Raw genomic sequence first — 27,504 nt, 5'->3', positions numbered from 1 at the left:
CAGTTACATTTTACATCACGTCCCTCATTTGTTTCTCCTCTGGGTTGCAGTTTAATATTACTGAGCTAGAAAATCTTTAGTAATCATTGCGATTCAACTCAACCAATGAGATTATTTCTTTTAGTTCCTTGTTAACTTATATGCAACATTGGTTGATAATTAACCTTAATTATTGAGACAATTGCCATCATAATTTGACAGAGAACATTTATAATTATGCTCAGCACATCACTGCATAGAACCTTTATTGAAAATCCATTTAAATTAACAGATTTCCTTACAGTTGATAAAGTAATCGGGTGTGATGGTGTGATGGCTACATGTGTTTGTTTACTAAGAAGGTGACACTGCCGCTGGCAGGAGGATCAGGGAAATCAGTGGCCTCTCTGTGAGGTGTTAGACTGTAAATATTATTGGCATGCTGACAGTCTCCCACAGCGCCATGGTGTGTAAAATTGTTAACAGGCAACATGATAGGCCCTCTCCATCCCCGAGGTGAGAATGTGGAGAGTGTTTTTATCAGCCATTATCCAGAGGGTGCACCGAGGTGTCCTGTGTTACATGATCAGTCTGGCAATCAGAAAGTACCTTATGTCATCATCAAAGGACAAGGCTAAACGTAGTCCCTCTTTGATAGATACATGTGTAAAATGTGGCCTACTAATGTTTTCTGTACTGAGCCTTATGTCTAACCATTAGCCATGCAGGTACAGAAACTTCCTAGAACACAATACATCAGCTTTTAATTTGTGAAAATACAAAATGAAATCATGTACAATTTTATGTACAAGCCTATTTGTACAAGACAATAAACAGTATTTATTATTGGGTATTATTATGACATAGTCAGTAATATCAACTTAGCACAGTCACATTGTATCCACAAGTCAATGTGCTAAAATGTCTCTCACCCCACAGGCTAAAAACAGAATTCCACCCCACAACAAGAAGACACTAGAAAAGAAATAGTTTACATTAAGCTTTACAGATTTCTTTGAAGAGTACATAAAATGAATTGCTATCAGGCTCTGCTATTGAAGATGGATCATTTAAAAATAGTTTTAAGACTTCAAATTATTTACTACAGTTCTAGTTATCTCCAGGGAATTACAGCCTTGTATTAAGAAATAGAAAAAGTATTTAAAAGAATGGTCTCTGAGTAAAGAGGAAGGTACATTTCTCAGTCACACAGCAGAAGTAAAGTTTGCTTAAATTCAGCTAAACTAGAAGCCTCTTTTCGCAACAGTGGGTCTTCTGAGTCCTCCGTTGGCTTCAGCACTGCCTGGCACATTGATGGCACTGAGGGATAGATGGTTTAGATGTTCTCTGTGCCTGTAAAAATGTCACAGCCTCTTTCTTTTCTCATCCAACATGAGTCCTAGCCTGGACTGTGACACATCCTCTGTGGATTAGGCTTGAGTTTGTTTTTTACCTTTCTTTCCCCTTCATTGATTCTGAACTAAAGTGACAACAGTGCCAATATAGCTGTGTTTTATAATTTAAATAAGACAAGATTAATAACCACTCTGCATTCTGGACTCACGAATGTACAAATGATCTGTGCTTCATTAGGTGTTTGTTTTATGAATGAATCAGATATAATTGATCACCAAGATGAACACATAAATAGCCAAAATAACATTTTATGATAGAGCTGTTTTTCATGTATCTACAAAAAGCATGAACATGTCTGAGTATGGCATTAAGATTGGTCATGGAGAACATAAGAGTGCTTAATGGCCTCCAATACAATCCTGTGTCAGGCAGTGCTTCCAACCAAAGAAGGACTTAAAGACTTAAAGATGCCCACTTTATGCGATATGAGGCTTTCACATTCAACCTATCTACAGTCTTATTTTATGGTGCCATGCTATACCATAGTATTTAGCTTTGCTGTCTATGTTGTCTTAGGTAAATGAATATCTCTGTCACTGTATTATAAACTGTATATTATGATTATAAATCTGATTTTGTTGGTCGACAACAAAACAGCTCTATCATATTTGGCTATTGTCAAAAAGATAAAAAAAATGAATATTCCTAACGTTTTACCCCTGGAGAAACTTTGCAGATCTAAACTTAAAAGCTTTACTTAATACAATTTCTGGGATTTTGGACATTGCAACCAAATTGCAACATGAAATAACTTATAACAAACGACTCAAAAAGGCAAAGATAAGACAAATATAAATTGATAAAGATAAGGCTGGAGCCAAATGCCATTTACACATGGACACTGGCCATCTTAACTGTCACAAATGTTGTGAATTAGCTCCAAATGGCAAAGGAATCACTGAGTCAGTCACTAACAATGCCATTGTGGTGGGATCACAGCTCGATGTAAAATACACATCTTAACATACTGTACAGAATAACTCTGCAACACCAGGTTAAGTCAATGCAGTAGTAGTAGTAGTAGTAGTAGTAGTAGTACTAGTAGTAGTAGTAGTAGTAGTGTTCATCAGCAGTTAAAAATGCAACCTTTACAATAGCAAAACTTGATCCAGTTATAATAATCACCTCTTTAAGTAGTAGTAGTTATTTTTTTTACATTGCTCCTTCATGTGACACTCATTCCCCAAAATGGAACAAAAAGTCATGAGGTCTGGTCACCATTAAAGATTAGCTATGCAAACTAATAGTTGAGTGGTTGAGACATTTGACTATGATTGTCTTCATGTATATTTCTTGTATGATTATAAATCTGCTTGTACAATAAGCTGCAGAGGTAAATGAGGAAAGCAGTTTGTGTTAGTCTCATCTTCGTCAATTAATGATTTATGTTTGCAGATGAGAAGATCACCTGAATCCCAGTCTGACAACTACACGATGAGTCTTCTGGGAGTCCAGATGTCCAGGTGTCAGTGCGTGTCCGGAGCTCAGCACTCATCTTCTGCTTCTCTGATGGTTGGAATCAAGCTGCTTGTGGATTTATACTGACTGACTTGGTTGATGGCGAGCTTATTCACAGGCTTGATCTGCATGGTCCTCAGGTGGGTATTCTCTGGCTCATCTGTAAACCATGTCTTTTCTGAGAAAGAGGCAAAATCATACAGAGACAAAGAAGAGGGACAGTTAATGCTACATGGACATCCATTACAATGTCAGTGTTTGTTTTTCAAGTGCACACAGAACATAGGGAGGACATTGTATATTTTAAAAGAAATACTCATTTTAATTGATTTTGTAGAAAGAAATTCTGACATGATAAAAATATGCTCCAAGATGAGTTTTTTTTGAATGGCGAATAAGTGTCAGTGTCCCAGAGAATAACCTCTAATGTCACTCATCTCATTCCCAAAAATGTTTATATATATTTATACCATACGGCCATTTAAGCATGCTGTTTTGTTGGGTCAGCAGACATGCAGGTCACCAGTTAAACAAAGTCTGTTTTTTTATACGTCAATGTACCAAATTAGAAGTTAATACTTTTAACTTCACAGTCCATACTGTCAAGGGTTTTATCTTTTGGAGGGGCTTCAGGCTTTTGGCATGATGCAACTTTCTTTTCTTTTAAAAGGAAATGGATAGTCTGGCATTATATATCGCTTGTGATTCATCCACTTGGCAATGTCCATGGTCATGCATTTTCATCAACATGACTTAAGGCAGTGGTGCAGTACATTAACACATATGCCAGTAGATTCATGTTGCCAATAATAAAACATCAAACATCACTTGATCCAGAATAAAGTGAAGTAGCATCAAACCATTTAGTTTCAATCACATTCTACAGTCAAACCTACAGTGAGATGTATTGCATAGGTCATAACTATGCAGTCCTGATGCAGTAATATGGAAACACTAAACTACTTGGCTTTCATTCTGAGGGCAAAATGTCAGCAAGGACATGACCATATTCAATGCATTATTTAACATCATGCATAATTATTCACATCCATACCTTGGCCCACTCTATTCATCCTTGTTGCACTTTGGAAAAAGAAAGTGGTACACTAAATGTAAGCTAAATGGGAAATACTAATATGACCATTAATAACAGAAACTGCACAGCATAATGATCAAAGGTATAAAAACAGCAGATGCTTTCATTGCATATGGATGTGGAGTAGGTTATAACAGTAGGGGTTGCCCAACAACTCAAAAATAAAGAAAACAGAACATGTAGTCTATCATGTCAGAAAACTTTAAGTGCCATTTCTATGCATTTAGCCACTGTAGCAGGTGTCAAGCAGCCATATTGTATCCATGCCTGTTGCCAAAGCAATTGAAAGAGTGATGATCCATGTTTTAGATGTAATTCAGAAACCCAATGAGCAGCATGCAGCTAACACAGCAAATGTGTAATATAATATACTTTGATCAGCACAAAACAAGCAACTTCAGGGAGAAATAAATGTATTTCTGTAAAATTTGCAATGCAAATGACTTTGTGCAGCTGAACATGTTTTTTTCTTCAAATAGGAACAGATTACTAACCATAGAAAGCTTGTAGTGTTCATTCAGCAGCTGTGAAAATGTAACATGCTCATATATTTTTTGAATGAACAATCGAAGAATAATTGAATGTGAAAATGTTCCCCTGGAAACAATATTATATTACAAAGTACTTGGAGAACGCATACCTCCGCCAATTCTGCGAAATCCTCTAAATGTGTCAGTGATAGAAAATGTTTGGATATTTGTAATCAAAATACACACAGAGATGGACAATAATGCTTATTAACAATAGCAGCCATGATATTTGGGGAAAAGAAACCTACATCCAGTCTGGGAATACTACATTGTACGCTGTAATGAGTTAAGGCCATTTAAATTTGTCATGTTGCTGTATTGCCAACCATAGTCACAAACTGTTCTTTGTGTGTTTGTATCTGTACAGAAAACAATAGTTTGGAATTTCCAGTCTTCTTTGAGTATCTGGTTCCGGTACTATATGCTGTAAGGTGCCAGTCCAAGTCCATATTTTTGCTGGAGGACTTCACAGCTAAGGTGGGAAACCTATAGGAGGTTATTGGGAGGATCTTGTCCTCAATGAGCTTTTAGTAAACTCAGAATAGGTCAGAGTCTTAAAAAGTATTGAAAGTATTCAATTTTGTACACTTCTTTACGATGTCTATTTGTCCGAAGAGGTTGTATGTGGTTCTATATACTATGACATTTCTTTTAAACATTTTTTTTATAATATTTTTATGACATACGATGACTTGTTTTTATTACAGTATTATGACATACTATACTATGACATTTTTATGACATAGTATAGTATGCTATAAAAAAGTAATAAACTCATGGTATGACATTTTTTCATGACATACCATATTATGACTTTTTTATGGCATACTATACTATGCAACAAGTCCTTCAAACCATACGACGATATAAGTATGTTTCGACATGACTATGACTTTTTTCAGATTTTTTTCAACTTAATATACTATGACTTTTGTATGACTTTTTCGACATACTGTAATACGACTTTTTTCGACATACTATACTATGACTTTTTTCTAACGTTTATGACATACTATACTATGACTTTTTTATGACTTTTTTCATCATACTATACTAGGACTTTTTTCAACATACTTTTTATGACATACTATGCAATGACTTTTTCGACATACTATACTATGACTTTTTATGACATACTGTATACTATGACTTTTCTATGCATTTTTACAACATACTATGATATGACTTTTTTCGACATTCCATACCATGACATTTGTGTGACTTTTTTTCTACATAATATACTATGACTTTTTAATAACTTTTTATTACATACTATGATTTTTTTTGACATACTATACTATGACTTTTTTCGACATACTATACTATGACTTTTTTATGATTTCTTTACCACATACTATGCTATGACATTTTTCAAAATTTTTCTTCAGGCATTTTATTTGGTCAGAAACAGAAAGACATTCAGCAGGGTGTCCAGGGCTGGAATTGAACCCTGGCAGCGGTGATTAGAAGTGAGCCTTAATGGTACACACCATACCCATTGAGCTACTGGGGTTTATAAAACTTTCACAGTTTACTACACAATTACTTTTTAGTGATTTTTTTCAACATACTATACTATGACTTTTTAATGATTTTTTTTCAACATACTATAACCTTTTTATAATATTTTTCATATACTTTGCCTTTTTTAACAAACTATACTAAAACATTTTTCAAAAATGTTTTCTTCAGGTATTTTATTTGCACAGTAACAGGAAAACATTCAGCAGGGTGTCCAGGCTGGAATCAAACTCTGGCAGTTGTGATTAGAATTGAGCCTTAATGGTACAAACCCTACCCATTGAGCTACTGGGGTGTCCAGTAAGACTTTTTTCAACATGCTATACTATGACTTTTTTTCCCCCGACATACTATACTATGACTTTTTCCGACATACTATACTATGACTTTTTTGACGTACTATTCTGTCTTTTTAACTACTTTTTTCGGCATACCATACTGTGACTTTTTTATGATTTTTCTGAAATACTATGACATTTTTAGGACTTTTTTTCGACATACTATACTATGATTTTTTTTCGACATAGTATACTATGACTTTTTCGACGTACTATACTATGCCTTTTTTCAAAATACTATACTATGACATTTTTCAAAAAGGCTTTCTTCATGCATTTTATTTGGACAGTAGAGGGAAGACATTCAGCAGGGTGTCCAGGCTGGAATCAACCCTGGCAGCTGTGATTAGAATTAAGCCTTAATGGTACACACCCTACCCATTGAGCTACTGGGGTGTTCAGTAAGACTTTTTCGACATGCTATATCATGACTTGTTTTGACATACTATTGTCTTGTTTACGACTTTTTTCGACATAGTATACTATGACTTTTTCGACGTACTATACTATGCCTTTTTTCAAAATACTATACTATGACATTTTTCAAAAAGGCTTTCTTCATGCATTTTATTTGGACAGTAGAGAGAAGACATTCAGCAGGGTGTCCAGGCTGGAATCAACCCTGGCAGCTGTGATTAGAATTAAGCCTTAATGGTACACACCCTACCCATTGAGCTACTGGGGTGTTCAGTAAGACTTTTTCGACATGCTATACCATGACTTGTTTTGACATACTATTGCCTTTTTTACGACTTTTTTCGACATAGTATACTATGACTTTTTTCAACATACTATGCTATGACTTTTTAATAACTTTTCATGACATACTATACTATGACTTTTTAATGATTTTTTTCGACATACTACGACTTTTTTTAAATCTTTTTTCGACATACTATACTATGACTTTATGATTTTTTTACCACATACTATACTAGGACATTTTTCAAAAAAGTTTTCTTCAGGCATTTTATTTGGTCAGAAACAGAAAGACATTCAGCAGGGTATCCAGGGCTGGAATTGAACCCTGGCAGCTGTGATTAGAAGTGAGCCTTAATGGTACACACCATACCCATTGAGCTACTGGGGTTTATAAAACTTTCACAGTTTACTAAAAAAATACTTTTTAGTGATTTTTTTTCAACATACTATATACTATAACCTTTTTATAATATTTTTCATATACTTTGCCTTTTTTAACAAACTATACTAAAACATTTTTCAAAAATGTTTTCTTCAGGCAGCTGTGATTAGAATTAAGCCATAATGTTACACACCCTACCCATTGAGCTACTGGGGTGTTCAGTAAGGCTTTTTTCAACATGCTATACTATGAATTTTTTCGACATACTATGACTTTTTTCAACATACTGTACTGTGACTTTTTTGACATTATTCTGCACAGTAACAGGAAGACATTCAGCAGGGTGTTCAAGGCTGGAATCGAACCCTGACAGCTGTGATTAGAATTCAGCCATAATGGTACACACCCTACCCATTGAGCTACTGGGGTGTCCAGTAAGACTTTTTTCAACATGCTATACTATGACTTTTTTTCCCGACATACTATACTGTGACTTTTTTGACGTACTATTCTGTCTTTTTAACGACTTTTTTTGGCATACTATACTGTGACTTTTTAATGACTTTTCATCACATACTTTACTATGACTATTTTCGACATACTATACTATGACTTTTTTTATGATTTTTCTGAAATACTATGACCTTTTTATAACTTTTTATGACATACTATAGCGTTTTTTGAACATACTATACTATGACATTTTTAGGACTTTTTTTCAACATACTATTCTGTCTTTTTTACGACTTTTTTCGGCATCGTATACTATGAGTTTTTTCGACATACTACACTGACTTTTTAATAACTTTTTATGACATACTATGACTATTTTCGACATACTATACTATGATTTTTTTATGGTTTTTTTCGACATACTATACTATGATTTTTTTAAAGATTTCTTTCGACATACTATGACTTTTTTTAAAGATTTCTTTTGACATACTATACTATACTATTTTTCTTCAGGCATTTTATTTGGTCAGAAACAGAAAGACATTCAGCAGGGTGTCCAGGCTGGAATCAACCCTGGCAGCTGTGATTAGAATTAAGCCTTAAATGGTACACACCCTACCCATTGAGCTACTGGGGTGTTCAGTAACAAGACATTTTTCGACATGCTATACTATGACATTGTTATGACTTTTTTCGACATGCTATACTATGACATTGTTATGACTTTTTTCGACATACTATACTATGAATTTTTTCAACATACTATCAGAGGTGGGTAGTAACGAGTTACATTTACTCCGTTACATTTACATGAGTACGTTTTTGAAAAAATGATACTTCTAGGAGTAGTTTTAAATCACTATACTTTTTACTTTTACTTGAGTAGATTTGTGAAGAAGAAACTGTTCTCTTACTCCGCTACATTAGGCTACAATGAGCTCGTTACTTTTCTTTTTACCTCTTTGGTATTCTACGCGTCATTGTTTTTATCCCCCCCGCGTACGCCTCATTTTAGGGTTTTATTTATAGACAGTATATAAGAATGGACCAACAGATCCCGTTGCTCTGGACAGAGACCAGTGAAGGCTATTAGAAGCACTTTTCCGGTGATCTCTTGCTTTACTGCGCAGCCTTCAACTGAGAGAGACAACGTAGATGTGACGTGAGCAACGTGTCTGAAAGTTGGAAGTCTTCTGGTAGCTGTGCCAAGAGAAATCTCAATCATTCCCAATCTTACAGAGACGGAGAGCGTAGGTATATGTAAGGCGATAACATGGGCACAGGCTCATTATTGCTAACTAAAATGCTAGTTAACATTAGTAATTAAACTAAACAGCTCATGTAATTCGAAACTGCCTGCGAGCTTCTCCTGTACTATACGGTAATTCCTCTACTATGTGACACAATTGTCTGCTATGGAGCCATAACGTGAGGTACAAGGTAATGGAGCCTTTTATACATTGTCGTGTTTCTTTAGAAATAAACAATGGACAAATAGAGTCTTTATACACTTCAGATGTAAAGTTATTCACTGTCAAGTAACGTCAAAATGAATGCTAGTCAGTGGAATGCTAACGGGAGGTGATCGCTTTGTAGCATCAAAATGGCGCCATAGGAGCTTCGAGTTCTGAAGCGAAGTTTACCCCCTTGGTTTTATTTTGACAGAGAGAGAGACTTCCGCTAAAGGCTCTACCACGTGACTTTGTACCACAAGTTTCACCAATCAAACGTAGGTGTGCAGTCTCGTCACATGACCATACTCAATCTCAGCGGCGGGACAGGGTTAGCTTTTTACAGTCGTAGCAAAACTAAAATGTCAAAATCAACCATCGGCAATGCAGACACAGACGAGGAGGAACACCCCAGAGGCCTGTACTACGAAACAAGATCAACATGACCTGGATTTCTTTCAGTTACCTGGCTTCACTAACCCTAACAACCGCGGACCCGCATAAGCTGTGTCACGACGGTGGTTTACAACTAGTTCAATCAACCCAGGGTTTCCCAATCCAGTGGCGCGTGTTCACATTAAAGAGGCGATGTTTGCACAACATGACCAATAGCCACATATTTTACGTAAGAAGAGCAAACTATAATTCTACATAAATATGAAGAACACAGACACGATTTTACAGGCAAAACGCAATAGAGTCGCTGCTTCCTAAAACAGGAGGAGAGCTGGACAAAAAAATAGCCTAGGCTGTAGATGCGTAAATCACAACGCTTATCAATATCACTTCCTCATCAGTCAGGCACAAGATCTGACCATAATTACACTTGTCCTTTCCATAAACTGTCGTTGCTTTAGCCTATGATATCAGTTGCAACCCTGGCAGTAGAAACGATCGTGAGAGCAAATAAAAAATATAAAAAACATAATTCAAACCAATGTGCGTATTTGCAACACACGGCTCAAGAAGCCGACAAATAGCCGATATGTAATTCCCTCCCATTCAAATCTATATATTTCATAAAAATACCCATCAGGGAATGTTAACGGGGTTGTCGGTCTCTAAATGTTTTAACATTTATGAGCGCACCCCTCTCTCCCTCTCCCCCTTTCCCTCTCTCTCTCTGCGCACCGAGCTCCGCCTGATCTTCTATAAGAACGGTGACGCCGTTATCATTCGAGTATTGATTGGTCAGTAGACGGTGCTTTAACACCGGTTGATCTCTGATCTCCAACATAACCTGCTCCCGACTATGTTAGGTGTTCAGCATGAGTTACCACGGCGATTGAACCCGGTATGAAGTGATCCACCTTCGTGATACAGAAAACCCTGGTTTGAACCTGAAGTTAGCTCGTTAACGCCAAATCTTGCTTCGTAGTACAGGCCTCTGGCCTCATAATGAAAGCATGTTTACCTTTAGTAAAAGTGCGAAACAGTAGCTACATTACCTTGTTCTAGTTCTGCCTGCAGAGCCTGGTAAAAAAAAAAGTATAAAGGTTTGGAAATTTGTGTTACTTGTGCTTATTTATTTTTTATGTATTATTATTTTATTGATTTTATTTTTTAAGTACTTGAATTTACCTGGATTATTTTAATTTAAGCTATTTTGTAATTAATTAATTTTTATTTATTTTATTGATTGGATGAACTATAATTTGCCTAAAGATGATTATTTAGTATTTTTGTCCGTCTGATTGAATGCTTGTGTTAAAAAATAAATCAGACGTTACTCAACAGCTACTCAGTACTTGAGTAGTTTTTTCACCAAGTACTTTTTTACTCTTACTCAAGTAATTATTTGGATGACTACTTTTTACTTTTACTTGAGTCATATTATTCTGAAGTAACAGTACTTTTACTTGAGTACAATTTTTGGCTACTCTACCCACCTCTGCATACTATACTATGACTTTTTTGATATTATTCTGTCTTTTTTACGACTTTTTTCGGCATACTATACTTGCACCTTTTAATAACTTTTTATGACGTACTTTACTATGACTATTTTCAACATACTATACTCTGACTTTTTAATAACTTTTCATGACATACTATACTATGACTACATTCGACATACTATGACTTTTTTTAATGATTTTTTACGACATACTATACTAGGACATTTTTCAAAAAAGTTTTCTTCAGGCATTTTCAAAGGCACATTCAGCAGGGTGTCCAGGGCTGGAATTGAACCCTGGCAGCTGTGATTAGAAGTGAGCCTTAATGGTACACAACATACCCATTGAGCTACTGGGGTTTATAAAACTTTCACAGTTTACTACACAATTACTTTTTAGTGATTTCTTTCAACATTACTTTTTTTATGATTTTTTTTTCCGACATACTATACTATAACTTTTTATGATTTTTTCGACACACTATACTATGATTTTTTTTTCGACATATTATACTATGACTTTTTTTATATCTTTTCATGACATACTATACAGTTACTTTTTATGACTATTTTTACATACAATGATTTTTTTCAAAATACTATGCTATGACTTTTTCGAACATACTATATGCTGTGACTTTAATAAACTTTTTTTATGATTTTTTTTTAAATACCATACTATGACTTTTTAATAACTTTTTGACATAATATAACATGACTTTTTAATGTATTTTTTCAACATACTATACTCTGACTTTTTTATAACGTTTTATGACATACTATACTATGACTTTAGGACATTTTCAACATATTATACTATGACTTTATTCAACATAGTATACTATGACTTTTTTTAATAACTGACATAATATACTATGACTTTTTAATGATTTTTTCGACATACTATACTATGACTTTGTAAAGATTTTTTTTTTTACATTCTATACCTTTTTTTACGTACTATGCTATCACTTTTTTAAATCTTTTTTCAAAATACATTTTTATGACAAACTATGATTATAATGGCTCAAATGTCAATGAATGATAAAATCCATCACTCAATAGAAATTTAAATGAAGTTCATAAAAGGCACCCTTGATTGAAATTTTACAGAAGGCTTTGTAGACTGCAAAAATAATCGACCATTGAAATTGGCAAACAACCTAAATAAACAAGGTTACATCTCTCGCCTTCTGTTGCATGTCCACCTTCATCATTTCACCCACAGGTGAACAATCACCTTCTTGGTGTCTTATGGATGTATCTTTATCAAGTGCTTGGGCTCTCGTATTGAGGCATTCAGTCCTTGTATAACTGGAGAGGGAGCTATTTTCGACAATAAATCAAGCGTGTTCTGTACTGGGCTCCACTAAGGATCTGGTATAGTGACTTTAGGGCTCGACATCTGGCTTTTGGCTGATGATGCAGTTGTGCTTGCTTCTTTGAACCATGATCCTCAGAAAACACTGGGGCAGTTGCTTATTATCAAGTTTCTGGTAAAAATGAAATTTCTGGTAATCCAACACGTAAGAATAACCATGTTGTTAGACGTTCACTAAAATGGCAAAAAAAAGTTTAGCAAATTTAAAATAATATTGAAATGTGACATTCATATGTGAAGACAATGTAATTATAATAGTGGTGTAACTTTATTAATAACTGACATTTTCTACTTCCAAATATCTTGACATAATTAATGCTTCATGGTGGCAAGATTAAAATAAGAATAGAAATCAAAAGGCATTAAAAGAAAAAGCTGTTCAGTATTTCATAGACATGACACACTATGAACTTTTAAGACAGAATTTAAAGTGCAGTTCAAGTACAATACGGTTCATTTTTAATTTAAACAAAACAAACAAGTTTCAAAAGAGCAAAACTTGTAATGTTATAAAATGGAGAAACTAAGTGACCTTTATCACAGATGTGAGAGTTAACACAAGAAAGCACAGTATAAGTAAAAGGTCTGGAAATGTTTGCCAATTCCTACTCTGAGGGGACATGTATTGTATTTTGTGTAGGCCAATATCACACAAATTATTTTGCTTTAAGGGCCCTTCCTTCACAATTTAATTGGACTTAGTTGTAGAAACAAACACTACATACCCTCTTTCTATGTGGCTCACAAACTTCACTATAAACAAAATGTTATCTGTTGACATCTTGCTTTTGGATAGGTTTCTAAAATAACAGAAAAGACGGTTACATCATGACAGAATTACTCACAGCCCCAGTAAAAGTTTACTGTGGTCCTTGGCATAAAAAATATACACGTACGGAAAAATTCAGAACTAAAGTAACAACCAATGGATGGAAAGAAACTTCAAAAAGACAGAAGCCCTTTGTGGTTGCCTACGTTGCCTTATGGCCCTGCTCAATGGGCAAACCACACTGTTCTGTACTACATGGGGTTGATGAATGCAAACTTAAGCCCTATTCGCAGAGATACCAATTCACACAGGGCTAATATTATCACACAACCTCTGTGTTTGGTGAAATGTGGTAGTAATCGTAACGGTGAAATTTTTACATGACAAATTACAGACATGGCAGATTCGCACGGGAGTAAGATCACAGACAATCTCCGCAATTATTACAAATTACTAGAGGTCCCCAGGTAATACTAGTCCTGTAAGAATAGGGCTAAAGACATACAAGTAACACATACATACACATTCAGACAAACATCAACACCCAGACATGTTACAGTCTGTTTGCAAAAGGACACACAGGACAGTAACTGTTGGCAGGCACTGTTCATGGACACAGACAGTCAGAGAGCTTTAGAGGGGCACATACTTTTGTTTGTCTCGTGAGTCCCTGCTTTTGGCGCGGTTGGTGCGGTTGGTGGCTGGGATAGAATGGACAGAGGAGCTCTTTTTGCTGGAGGAATGGGACGAATGGGAAGAGTGGGAGAGGCTGGCTCGAGACTGGCCAGCGTTGTGGTCAAACTGCATCAGGCAGAATATCAGGTCTGAGGGCACCAGCTCAAACGCATATGGTGGATTGGTTATGACATACCTTGAGGAGGGAGGGAGGGAGAGCGAGAGAGAGCAGATGGGAGGCCAGTTCCAAATTTAGTATAGGTTGAGAAAATTGTGGCTGTTTTGATTATTTAAATGCAAGCTCACATAAGATCCGTACTCACCGTTTGGTACATTGGCTTTGTGCGTTAAGATGTGCGTCTCGTAACCGATAGATGCCAAAGCACAACATGTTGTATGTTTTCAGGGCTTTACAAAACAGGTCACCATAACAACCACCATCCTGCAATACAGGGACAAAAAAAAAAATAGTGTAGTACACAATTTGTATATTAACAAAAGCAACACTTTAAAAATGAGTCCTGAACTGATAATTGTTTATCTGATACAGACGGTAATTTAATTAGATTTAAACCATGTGTGCACTCTTTAGATAATCCTAAAAGCTTTACCACACCAGCATTCAAAACAACAACAAATTCATAATTTATCTCAGCGCTTAATCACAGCCGTCACTGTTAGTCTGAATCCTTTCACTAAAGCAGTCAAAGATGTGCTTAGCCCTTGGGTGACAAAGACCAGCCACTTACCCCGAGGTCGGCGAAGGGCCCGTCGTACAAGGCCAGCTGTGCCACACGACACCTGTCCCTGTTCGCCAGCGTCTGTGGTGTGCTGTAGCCGCCCCGTAACGCATTCTCCTCTGCCAGCAGCCCCTCCAGCTCTGGCGTTGCCCCGCCTGTTACCAACGTCCGGATCAAGGTGAGGATATTATCATTGAAGTATGTCTAAAGGAATGAAGGTAAGAAGGGGGTAAATCCTTCAGCAAACACCACCAAAGTTACAACTGAACCTTCTGAATGTGCCAGCCAACCCTGCTCTGTTTTGTCACGTTACTCTCACTCCCATCAGAGAAAGACCCAGGAAGTACATGCACACATTCATGCTGTCCAGGCGTTTCTTACAGCTAAATAGACAATTATTAGAATTTTTTTTACAAACTGCATGTTAAGCCTGAAGATGCACTTTACTCAGTGAAGTTGCTGTCTTTTTAATTCCAACTAGTTACTGCTTTGTTGATTTTAACAAGGGCAAATGACTGCCTCACAGTCTCTTGTCTCCCTGCTTGTGCAGCACAGTGACATCTCCCTTGGCTGCTGACAGCACTATTGACTAAGATGATGGATGAGGGCTGTCCATTAGGTAGCATTACCTTTGTCTACACTGGAGCGCACTTGAAGGCGGCTTTGTTCTAACCTCACTCAAACTGAAAGGCAGACAAGGGAAGCCATCATACCTAGTAGAAAATCCAGTCTTGTCAACAATTGTTTTAACGTGAGCAGAGAGTGCCTACTGTGTGTGTGTGTGTGTGTGTGTGTGTCAAACAGCTTTTTTTGCATATCACTGACAATACTGACTTACAATATATCACTGCACAAAAACCTCTATCATGAGATAATATAGTCTGTAAAATTTCATCAATTCTGACTTACAGCACTCATTAAGGAATCCAGCACACTGACGGCAAAGGCTGTCCCACAAGCAAAAGGCTGAGTCAGGTATAACTCTGTGTCAGGGTCGTCATCATCATCTTGGTCCAGGAACTGAACGTTCGAGTCATTTACTATGGAGACATGTAAACATGTAAATTCCATCACTTATTTTAAATTGTTCATGTTCATTTTCTGCACCACAAACCAGATCTCATAGAATTATAATGTATAATAAATATATAATAATTATTACAAATTGATTCACATGAAGAGGAGGACACAGAAGTATAGTGGTTGTGCACAATCATCAGAAGCTGCAGATATGGACTGTATCAGAAATCTGTGTGTGGTTTGACAAATTTTCCTTAATTCCTTCATTCCAAATTTGGACAAAATTGTAGTCTCTTTTAAGTGACTGAAATGAAACTGTGTCTGGTATTTGTGTTCAGCCTTGTGGCCAACTTGCCTCTGCCACATTCCATATCCAGGCCATGCACACTCATGACACCATGCATACTGTCAAAGCTTCAGGCCTTGATTCAAAGTTCTCCTGAAGTCAGTATCAGAAATACCAATATGCCATTGTTTGTCTTGTAAATCCAAGTCAGAACTTCCAATTACTCGTACTTGTATGTCAAAACAAATGAAAGTATCTCATTGCCCCAGAACCTTCTTTGAAGATGTCTTTGAGCACAAAACACATGCAGTAGCTGGAAGAAAGTAATGATGTAAAATGTAGTTGGAAAACTGCTACTTCTGTGAGGACAGAAATAAATGTCAGTCACATCGACAGCGCTGAGATGAAAGAAGGGCACGGGCCAGAGAATGTGATCCGACAGAAGATGCTATGAAAACAGCCACAAGGTCTTCTTGGGGATCAAAGGCCTTGTAATTCTTAGAAAAATAAAAGGGAAAAAAATTTGCTTTGAGATAAGGGGCCAAAAGAAGACAGGCAATTTCAACCAGAACCAAGGGTAAAATGTGCTCAAAGTGATGCCATGGGAATGGACTGAGCCTCTTGTGCAGCGAGAGAAATCAAAGAAAGCTGATATGGATGCAGCAGCAGTTACAACACTGCAGTACAGGCACTTCTTACCCAGCTCAGTTATTATTTGTATGCTGGTCCCACTGCTTGTATCCTGACTGAATGAAATCACAGGCAGTTTTTTGCCTGGCTTTGCTAATGGTGCTAGACAAGTGTTGAGGAAAAACAGTTATTGGAGCATGTCAACAAGAGACAAAAAAAACACACCAAAACTCAACTTTTAGTACGGTTAATGTTAATTAACCGTGCCTCTAATTGCAAAAATTGTGTTTTCAGATTTGTTTACGACGACTTAACTGAAAAAAACATGCAACAGTAGAGCTAAGCATATCAATCAGCTGACACAAAAATACAGCAGCAAGCATACCTAGTTCGGTTATGATGGGAATATTTGCTCCAGTTGTGACAGAAGTCTGCCTCACTAATCCATGGACTGGGCTGTTTTCAGGAGAGGATCTATCCATTCCTGGTGGTGTGAAGCCTAAATAGACACACACATAACATAAGCACATCGGTTAATGCAATATTCAATACTTCATCAGAGGCTACAAACAGGCATAGCAGCAGAACTAATACACCAGGGCTATTTCATCCATTCCCGGCCACTGCTAAAACATAAAGTTGTTGAGTGCTATGTTACCGTATTCTTGTCAAGTTCCAATATTAGTCTATACATAATAGATGTGACATACTGCTCATTTTGTTTCCCTTAGATTGTGTCTGCATGGAGACGGAAACCTTTTACACACAAACACACAAAAAGCATGTACAGTATGGAGCCATGAAATAGAAAATAAGTGACGCAAGATTGAATTCAAATTGACTTGACATTCCTTGCTTTCCTCAGACTGGCAAGTAAGCACATTAAATCAGTGATGTTGTATGTATTATACATAGGCCGTGTTTTGACATCCATCACTTGCTGCTGACTAAGGCAAATGCGAGGTCATACATGTATTAGAGAAATAATGAAATTGGCAGGGATTCTTTTTCTCTCTTCTCAGGTCAAAAGGTTTCTAAAAGCATTTCTTTCAATGCCAGAGAATTACCAATATTAAAGGCCATCTCAAGCTAACAGAGTGCTTCAGTTGCTGTTTTGAAAGCTGTAACATGCAATATTTATAAATTATACACATTACATTCTTTTTACAAAGTAGTCCCATATACTGGAAAAAATTAAATAAAATGTGTAAGCCAGGTAAGGCCTTTGTGCCAACGCTGTGCTTGTTGCCACCTATTATGTTTGTAAAGAAACCAGTTGTTCCAGTAACCTGAGGAATAGTCAGTAGGGTTTACTGTCAAACGCAGTGACACCAGGTCAGCCACGCAGCACCCAGTGAGGGATATTCTCTGTGCCAGGCCTCTGTCCCTTCCAGGCAGTGCAGTGAACTATGATAGGGCGCTCCTTACCTTGGGAATTAGCCTGCAAGACCCCGATGCTGTCGTCAAACAGCATGGATTTGATGTTGAGTGACGCCAAGATGCATTCTTTGTCCTGCAGTGATGCATCGTCAATATTGTTCTGATTGGCTGACAGAATGACACACATGTCACAGAGGTTGATGTTGACAGCCCTCAGATCTGCCCGGCTCAACGGTGTGCCCTTTGAGAGGAAGTGAAGGAGAGAATTTGTTATCTCACCTATATGATACAAGTAAATGTAGCAACTTTTAAATTGCAGTTTTTATCCTTAAGCCTCATGTCAACCTTGTCTCCTACAAAACACTTTAATACACTACTAAATTACTTTGTCGTATATGTTCTGGAGGAAATTTAATGGAAACTTAAAGTGTTTTCCAATCCAGAAGTGTGACGCTGAACAAAAGCTATAAAGGAAATTAAGGTGTCCAATAGCTTATACACATCTTATACACATAGGCACACAGACAATATGACACCGACAATATGACATCCACGCACACATACATACTACGGTGTGGAAAAAGTTTGGAAAACATGCAGAAAGGTTCAATGGTATCATAGTGCAATCAGTCCAGTCCAGGGTAGTTTATGATCACAGGTATTCACATCCTGCATCCAACATGTTTAGGCTATTAAAACAACTGGTTAAGGAAAGATCTCGGTTTTGGTTAAATATTGAAAAAGTCGTCCTGTCTTCAAGTCAGCTTTTAGTTTTTTTAAAGGTCCCATGACATGGTGCTCTTTGGATGCTTTTATATAGACCTTAGTGGTCCCCTAATACTGTATCTGAAGTCTCTTTCCCAAAATTCAGCTTTGGTGCAGAACTACAGCCACTAGAGCCAGTCCCACAATTAGCTTTCCTTAGTATTTGCCATTTCTGTGTCTGTAGCTATTTAGGAGGAGAGTGGGAGTGGCAAGGTGGATGGTGGGGGTGTGGCCTTGACCAACTGCCACTTTTCTCGTTTGAAAGCCATGATGTCTCTCTCTCATGGGTTGGCCAAATTCTCTGGGCGGGCAAAGCAGAGAAAGGGGAGGTAACCTTGCTTGTTATGACCTCATAACAAGCAGATTCCAAAACGGCTCATCTGAGCTTTCATTTTCTCAAAGGCAGAGCAGGATACCCAGGGCTCGGTTTACACCTATCACCATTTAAAGCCACTGGGGGACCATAGACAGGCTGGAGGAACTCATATTAATGTTAAAAAACCTCATAAAGTGAAATTTTCATGCCATAGGACCTTTAAATATTAAGCCCAAACCATAATCTTTTCCTAACCTTAACCAAGTGCTTTAAATTGCTTAAGCATAATCATAAAATGCAAAAAAGTTATGGCACTCAATCCAATAGTTGTTGAGATATTTCACTCAGAAACACAAATATCAACTCATGGTGGCGCTAGAGGAAAAGTCAGGGGATCACCAAAGTCATACGGATACATATTTGGGTACCATGAATGTCTGTACAAAACTTCATGGCAATGAATAGTAGTAGTAAAGATATTTCAGTCCAGACCAAAGTGGAGGACGTTTTGCTATAAAACATATTTGCCAAAGCAAATTACAGTAGTTGCATATGAAAGTCCTTTTAGGAGACAGGATTGTTTATTTAGTTGAACCTGACAGAGATGAATACTTGAAACTGGTGGTTACTGTGATACTTACAGGTAAAATGGAGACCTTTGGAAAATTGTGAAGAGTCTCCCACTCCCGCTTAAGATACTCAAGTGAGCCAACAAACACGATGTGCTTCAGCTCATGGTAGTGAAAGTTGCTCGCTCTCAGAGGCATGACAAAGTTTCGGAGACCGATCAACGCCGATTTCACATCTCCAAATATACACACGACCACGTGGCCGCTCAGAACAGTCATGGCTGCCTCGCTCCGGGTCTGAGAGAGAAAGAAAGAACAAGGTTTTTTTTTTTTCTAAATTATGTTTATGACAAAGGTGGACCTTTGACCTTTGTATACTGTCTTCTCTAGCGCATGTTAGTGCTTTCTCTTCTCTCACTTGCCTACTCACCCAGTAAAATATATCATGCAGTTCATGACTGCAATAGACTATGAAAGTGATTTGAAAAATGGCATATGTATTAGTACAAGAAATGTTCTAGGTACAGGGACCCCATATAGCAAATGACATGTCAAACACCTCATTACAGAGTGTTTAAGTGCCCTGTCAACCTCTGATGGTGCTTTGTGACATGACACATCTGTCAGCGGGGAGAAGAGTGTCAGGGACAAATGACGTGTACCGAGTAAAAGAGCAGAACCCACCAAGATGACCTTTTCGATGTCTTTGGACGGGCACCAGTGAAACATCCCTGTGGAGTCATATTTCTTTACATTGTCGTCCATGCTCTCAATCTGCTCGTTCCCCGGGATGAGGAGCGGATCATGTCTAAAACAACCAAAAAGACAGGAGGGAGGGAATGAAAGAATACCGCCAGACACTGTAAATGTAGATTTAATTAACTAGTTATTGGCATTTGACTAATAAAGCTATATTATAACATGATTAACCTGAGAATATAGTTCACAGGCAGATATACATGTTTTACAGCACCTTTCAAAACAAAATGGTGTACTATGTGGGTAAATTAAGATTAAAAAGAGATTGCAAGTTATGATAATGGAACGAGTAAAATCAGTCAATCAAAAGTGCAAAAATGAAATGCAATAAATTGTGATAAGGAAATTAAAATACTGCGCAAAATAGACGTTTTTAATTGTCAAAAACATTCATGAATATACCATCAGAATATTTAGCGATCTTCAAACAAATGAAAAGTAGCTTTTTTTCCTTTTTTTCCCCCTCTTTGCTCATTCCTGTCAGGGGCCATCTGCAGAAATGCCAACAAAACTGCCATGTCATCAAGCAGAGTGACATCAGCAGCGGCAGCCAGGCGGAAGGAGATGGCAGCAACACACTGCGTTGACTGGCGTGAGCACGGAGATGCAATTACGCCCCCTTACTGCATACAGCTTTTGACTTAGTGTGCTGCGTGGTAAAAGCTTTAACAGACCAGACTTTAAATATTTCAGCAATTTGCCCAATCATATTTGCTGTTCGAAGTGAAGGGTATTAATGTTTAAACAGAGCATCAGAACTACATAAACTAATTTCCCTAAGCGCAGCGGTGAGCTTCATCCTACCCAACACTGACCACTAAAGTGGTCTCCCGACATGAGTACCTGCTGTTGTACCAATGTTTGTTCAGAGTGATATGAGCTTTTGACAGAGCTCCTAGAGATATATTAAAATATAAGATACTCTTATGTTCACCTGTCCGCTATCTCGAGCCCCTCCCCCCTCCAACAAATAAATAAATAGAAAAGCATAAAAACATACAATTACATACAAATTAAATTAATTTGCAAAAAAAAAATCCAAAACAAAATGAATAAAAAATAATATCTATAGCTTCCTCCTAACAGAAATAATTCATGTTCATACCCAAAATCAGGAGCTAGGCTATAGCTTTAAGTTACTCTAGTAATTGTCAAAAATGATGCTTCCATTTTTCAACATGTTGTATATTAGGCTATTTTCTTGAGCCATACCATACATTTACATTTTTATTTGACGCATTTAAATGTACCCAGTTTTTAGCTAAAAAATGTAATTTGTTGCTGTTTTAAAGTATTATAGTTCCTGCAATTCTATTGTAACCAATTTAATGCGTTTCCCATCTATCCATTTTCTAAAACATCTATCATTGTTCAGAGTTGTAGCGGATCCCAGTATGCATTATGAGACAGGTCCCCAGTGCATCACAGGGTTACATACAGTAAGCAGACAAACACATTCTGTACATTCACACATTTACATCTACGGGTAATAAGGACTATTCGATACAGCTGAAATCATCCGATCGATATATTGTGTATGTATGCAAAATCACACACAAAATAATGTGACATTCAATGCAATGCAAACTCTTCGTACATAAAACAGAAATTGATAACATTTCATATTAGTTATAGGTTTTAATTTCAATTTTGTAATTACATTTGCTTGGAATACTTAATTTGGACATTATTTTGTAAAATGATAACACAATACGATCATATCTTCCCGATATGATTCCACTGAAGGTCGATGTACTATAATATTGAATTATTTCACAATTATTTTCCCAATTCACCCACACTGCATGTTTTTGGACTGTTGGAGAACACAGACTAAAGGAGACTATAGAAACTTGATAAAGAAAAGCCCTAACCAGCCAATGCTGTCGAACACTATCAGCTACAATGGCAACAGCGCTAACCACGGAGGCCAAGTGCTGCCCAACACAAGTCAGATTCAGATCAGAGTTAAAGACGTTATCTTCTGAAACTCAGACAGAGGCCTTCTGTCTCTGTCTAAAACCTTTTAAATACTTCAAGTCTTCTCCCCCTATGAAGAGCATCTCTTTAATCCATGTAAGTACTCTAAAAGAATGCTACTTTAAGTAACATGTTAAGTATGCATGAAAGTGTCAGCTGAAACAACCATCCCTCGGGCTGCAACAGACTGAAGCCAAAAAGCCTGCCTTGGGCTTATATACCCCTAGGCAAGACCTGGATGTCCTTTCAAGAATGGAAGTAGCTGGAGAAGAAGTAGTCTTTTCTGCCACTCTCTACGTTTCTAGAATCACATCTGTCAAAGCAATTCTAATTTGAAAGAAAACGGTGTGTGCCCAATAAATTGTGTGGATGAAACTATAAAAAAAATATAATTTTAAAAGTCCAAAACATAAAACATGTAAATGCTGGAGTGGGAGAAATCACCTAGTTTCTGTATAGCAATATTGAGACACTGACACCTTAAACGCTATTTCCATGTAGAAATGCAGCCAAGACTTTATGACTCTATTATCATTGATTCATTTGTTGATTTTGTTTTTATTTATTTTTTCATACAGTTAATCAGTTTATATTATGATTAATAGTCTATAAAATTTGTAAAAATGTCTCACAGCTCAAGGTGGCATCTTCAAATTGCTGTCCAAAACCCAAACATATTCAATTAAGAAATAAAGCAGCTTGTTAAATGATGCTATGTTAACAAATCCCCAGTAAATAAACAAATCGATAAATGCAGCACTATTTATCCATGACTATCATCTTCCATAACTTGTGTGCTCTACATACTCGGTTTTCGAGTCTGAAATGCAAGTTCTAATAAGAATGAAAGCATTTAGTGGTTTTACACCCCGGCTAAATATTTCATCAGAAGTCGAATGTTTCACCGCTCACTCAGTGGAGCTGCTGTCACTTCAGTTCGTCCTTGTGGAAGATGACTGGTGAGGCAGAGCTCTGCCAGGATAGCTATCGCTCACTGTCAGCCATGACGGCCTGTCACTCTCCTGCACTGCCAATTGCCTCAGCAGTCCTGCAGCAAACATGACGTGCATGTCACGGCACGGTCCGATGTGACCAAAAGCGTTGTGACATCCCACAATTAGATGTGTCTTATGACCCATCAAGGAGCCTGTGGAAATGGTGTTAATTTCAGTGAGGTCGTCATTGCTAAGTTCCAGACAGGATGCGTTAGTTAGCTGATACATTTGGAAACAAGAGACAGTTATGCTTCCATGGCTGATCACTTCCTTATTTTGTGCAGTTCTTTTTATTACACAGAGCAGAGGCGTCTGCGAGTGTCTTTTCTGTAAGCGTACTTCCAAACATTCAAAATGATCAGCAGCATAATTCACTACTTTAGTGGTAAGATGACATGTTTGAGAAGACTTCACACATCGTGACCGCAAAACATAAAGCCAGGTGTCTTCTAGAGGAGCGTAATGACAGCTGAGAAAGACACAAAGTAGAAGCTGAACATGTATATTATGTAAATTTTCTATTTCAGCATCACTGCACTAGCTGACTGTAACACTGCACAAGTAGTGAGGGCAGGCAACGTCTTTGAAAATCCTCCCCATCATGCAAACTGACAAAGGCTTGCTCTTCAAAACCCACAACCAATCTGCTGATCATTACTTATTTACAAAGGCCTTGAGACCGCAGGTCCTGTAAAAACACATTTGATATATTATACACCCAGATGTTTTTTTCTCGGCTTGTTGCAATGAAGTATCCCTAAGGCTACTGCAGCGAATCCCTCTCCAGCGTGTAGGAAGCAGACACACTAGATGAAATAACACATCCACCTGTACCGTATGGTGTATTAGCATGGCAAGTAGATGGATTGGTTTGGTAGGCTGATATTTAGCTGATGGCTATAGCATTAGAAATGCCTGGTTTTGTTTCCCAAGAGTCTAGAAATCACCTGAAGCCATTCACCACTTTGAACCAAATCAAAAATCTAACAAGGGCAAACGCCCACCTGAAAAAACAGAGGCCATTGATCAAAAGGAAAATGTTAAATTATGCAAATAAACACTCCTTTTATATACAATACCAAGCCACTTTTATGACTAATGTACTATGTATCTGATCTATATTTCATAGCATCAAACAATACAGACATTTGTGGATTTAATTTCCAAATGTCAAATGAATAGCAGCCATATTAGCAATGGGAACATAAAGTCATCTGTCCCGTACAATTCCACTTTGTATACGTCAAGCTGCAGGACTTCCCTGTTGCCTTGCTTCCTTGTAACACGGCACTTAATGACAATGACTATTACTATTATCATCCCTGTAATGGCTTCTTGTTGAATAACAGTGTTATCTCCAGTCAAAATCAATAAGCGGCGATTTAATTTTAAGGGACAAGATAAAAGCAAGGTAGCATTAGAATTCACCTTTCATTGTGATGATACATATCATCTGTGGCCTTACGTGCTGAAAACAGCTCAGAGGGATCCAACAATAGATGAATAGCCTTGGGCTATCTATCCTTTAGAGCCTCTCTGACTGGCTGGCGCTGTCATTAGTGCCAGGCCTGTTTAAGAGCTGCAGTTGGTAGCAGTCACTTAAAACATTGTGGCATAGGGCCCTTCTGAAAGTTGGACTTGTTTGCCATGAAAGGAAGGAGTACACAAACATTTTATGTAGGATGTTTTTCCATGATATATTTTTTTGATATTTGAGTGTTAAAAAAAAAAAAATCATAGAAACAATGTGTCAGCAGGTATTGGTTTGTGACCATGTGCAATGTAAAAAGAATTGCTCAAAGTGTGATGAACCCACAGAGAATTGTCACCTAAATCTGCATCTTTCAGCTCATTGTTTTTGTTTTACGCCCTGCAACTTCACTGTTTTGGTTCACCCTCCGCGCTCTCATCGACCTCGTTTCCAGCCACAGAAGGCAGAAGTCTGATAAACTGAGTGTACGTTACCTGTGCAGCACCAAACAACAGACAGAAGTTAGCAACTATCTGCTGAACATAATAAAGCTAAAGATATTATTCTCAGTAATTTGAAGAGACCAAAAGCAGAGCTAAAAAGAGAATGAATATTGGACTTACATTTGTTCGGGGGAAGAGAGACACGACTCTAAACATTTACTAAAGTTGCTCCGTGTGTGGTAAATGTACATACAAGCAACGGTTTGTTAACACATTTGGTTATTAAAGAATTTTAATAAAATGTACTGAGTGGTACATTTACCAGTTAAATAATAAACTTAATAAACACATTTTGAAAATAAATGTATACTAACTCAACACACAAAAACAAAGCAGAAATGTCAGCATTGTTGTCCTACCTCATTATCTTGGGTGAGGAGTTTGGAGAATTTCTCATGCCTCCGTTACGTTGCTTTTTTTTAGGAGACAATGCCGACTGTTGGTCCTCTTCAACTGCAACCCAAGGCAATGGTATGAGGGAGCACATTTTTTGAAGACACTCAAATATACATAAATCAGTGACAGCAAAAGAACACAGCACAATTTGAGGTCAGTGAATTCAAAGAGATATTACGGGTACAGAGACGGAGTGGAAAGAGATGATGGGTGAACAAGATGGGAGTGGACAGGACACTAACTTGTGTGCAACGATTAACAGTTCAATGTTTGCATGATGACGAGAGCATACATTAGCACTTCATTTTCATGATTGTGTATGAAGATGAAAACATGCAATAGTGCCATCATCAACCATCATGCCAATCGCTAAAGTCTAATCTGTGAGGTTTTATTTACCATAAACACTAATCCAGAGAACTGCTGCAATCCAGATAATGTAGCATCACACATATCTCAAAGAGTATTAGGATACTTTATTCTTTTCAATCCTTTGTCAGTACAAATTTCCTCAAACCTGGATTTGGATAGCTCCTCTTTCGGCCATGCTAATCATTCACATTCTGATTTAACTAAAGTAATAACTTATAACATCATGCATTCGGCATTATAAATAAGGCTTATTTATAATAATGCTTTTGTGCCAATACTGAATCCAGTCTTGATTGCTGGTCTTTCTTCACTTTGGAAGTGATGCCCTTGGCTCATATAATTATGTTGGTCCTTTTGCCAGAGTGATTTATGTACAGCTGAGATGCCCCTTGGACATCGTCTTTATCACTACACGAAACATAGGCAACGAATTACAAAGTTTTACCCTTGAGTAAAATAATCAGGCAAATATTTGTACAAGCTAATATTACAGCTGAAGAAAACACATCTACTCTGTGGCAGTCGCTGGTAAAATAAACAAGCCGCAAGAAAAGTGTCTTCGCTAATCGCATTTTAACAGCCGTCGTTAAGTGGGAATAGCTTGTCATGGAAAATACGATTGAGTATCTTTTAATGATAGCTTGAGCCGTCAACAACAAAGAAACTAAAAGAGGTTGATCCTGCTCCTCTGCAGATGAACACAGGATTTCAAGCACTGCTAGCATGTCTAAGAGTGACACTGTAATGGAAAATGTTGAGTTACGAGGGGCTTCCAGTGGAGAGGGATGCTCCAGCACACTGGCCCTTCACATCTTGCTTGGCCTGTTCAATATTTAATGTTTCACAGCTGACAGCTGCACACAGTGGGTCATTAGTAAGGAATGCTACACATGCAACCACTCCAGCCTGGCAAGCACATGCTTTGGTTGTGCTGTTGTTGAGTACAGGCCTGCCAAACACGCCAAGGAGGGGGGGGGGAGGTGGCCCTTACAGTGCCTGTGACTGAGCGTGGCGTTATTGGAGTGACTGGGGTGGTATCTGTATTTCACCGGAAGACTACGTGCCCGGTGGAGCCGGCTGGCCTCTTCTGCAACCCCTGGTAGCCAACCCACTTGGCCCAAGTCCCTAGAGCCCATGAAGCTCAGTCTCAGAGCAGAGGGCTCAGCAGGGGGCAGCAGGCTTCCCTTGCGGTTGTTTACCAGCGGGACCGACACAACAGTGACTCCGCTACGGGGCCCCCAACAGACCTCGCTGGCTGAGTTGTGGTTCAG

General features: G+C 37.7%; 1 protein-coding gene across 11 annotated transcripts in view; it reads right to left on the bottom strand.

The window, feature by feature from the left end:
• Nucleotides 1-948: 948 nt before the first annotated feature.
• LOC120550674 (calcium-activated potassium channel subunit alpha-1-like) overlaps nucleotides 949-27,504 on the bottom strand; it is a 96,692-nt gene continuing 70,136 nt past the window's right edge. For 7 of the 11 annotated variants that reach the window (XM_039787326.1, XM_039787330.1, XM_039787328.1 and 4 more), the window contains 11 exons: nucleotides 25,825-25,918; nucleotides 20,442-20,565; nucleotides 19,830-20,054; nucleotides 18,156-18,348; nucleotides 17,113-17,226; nucleotides 16,797-16,889; nucleotides 15,701-15,831; nucleotides 14,801-14,995; nucleotides 14,375-14,493; nucleotides 14,026-14,247; nucleotides 2,969-3,031 (listed from right to left, as the gene is read on the bottom strand). In XM_039787326.1, the coding sequence (XP_039643260.1) occupies nucleotides 3,010-3,031; nucleotides 14,026-14,247; nucleotides 14,375-14,493; nucleotides 14,801-14,995; nucleotides 15,701-15,831; nucleotides 16,797-16,889; nucleotides 17,113-17,226; nucleotides 18,156-18,348; nucleotides 19,830-20,054; nucleotides 20,442-20,565; nucleotides 25,825-25,918 (1,532 nt within the window). In that variant the 3' untranslated portion in view covers nucleotides 2,969-3,009. Of the gene's footprint in view, nucleotides 3,032-3,907; nucleotides 3,937-8,715; nucleotides 8,718-14,025; nucleotides 14,248-14,374; nucleotides 14,494-14,800; nucleotides 14,996-15,700; nucleotides 15,832-16,796; nucleotides 16,890-17,112; nucleotides 17,227-18,155; nucleotides 18,349-19,829; nucleotides 20,055-20,441; nucleotides 20,566-25,824; nucleotides 25,919-27,504 lie in introns of all 11 variants that reach the window. The other 4 variants (XM_039787329.1, XM_039787332.1, XM_039787335.1 and 1 more) reach the window with 3 other exon arrangements.

The sequence above is a fragment of the Perca fluviatilis genome, chromosome 21 (genome assembly GCF_010015445.1).
Source record: "Perca fluviatilis chromosome 21, GENO_Pfluv_1.0, whole genome shotgun sequence".
Classification (NCBI taxonomy): domain Eukaryota; kingdom Metazoa; phylum Chordata; class Actinopteri; order Perciformes; family Percidae; genus Perca; species Perca fluviatilis.
Note: the sequence above shows the minus strand (reverse complement) of the source record. Positions and strands in the feature narration are given on the sequence as shown.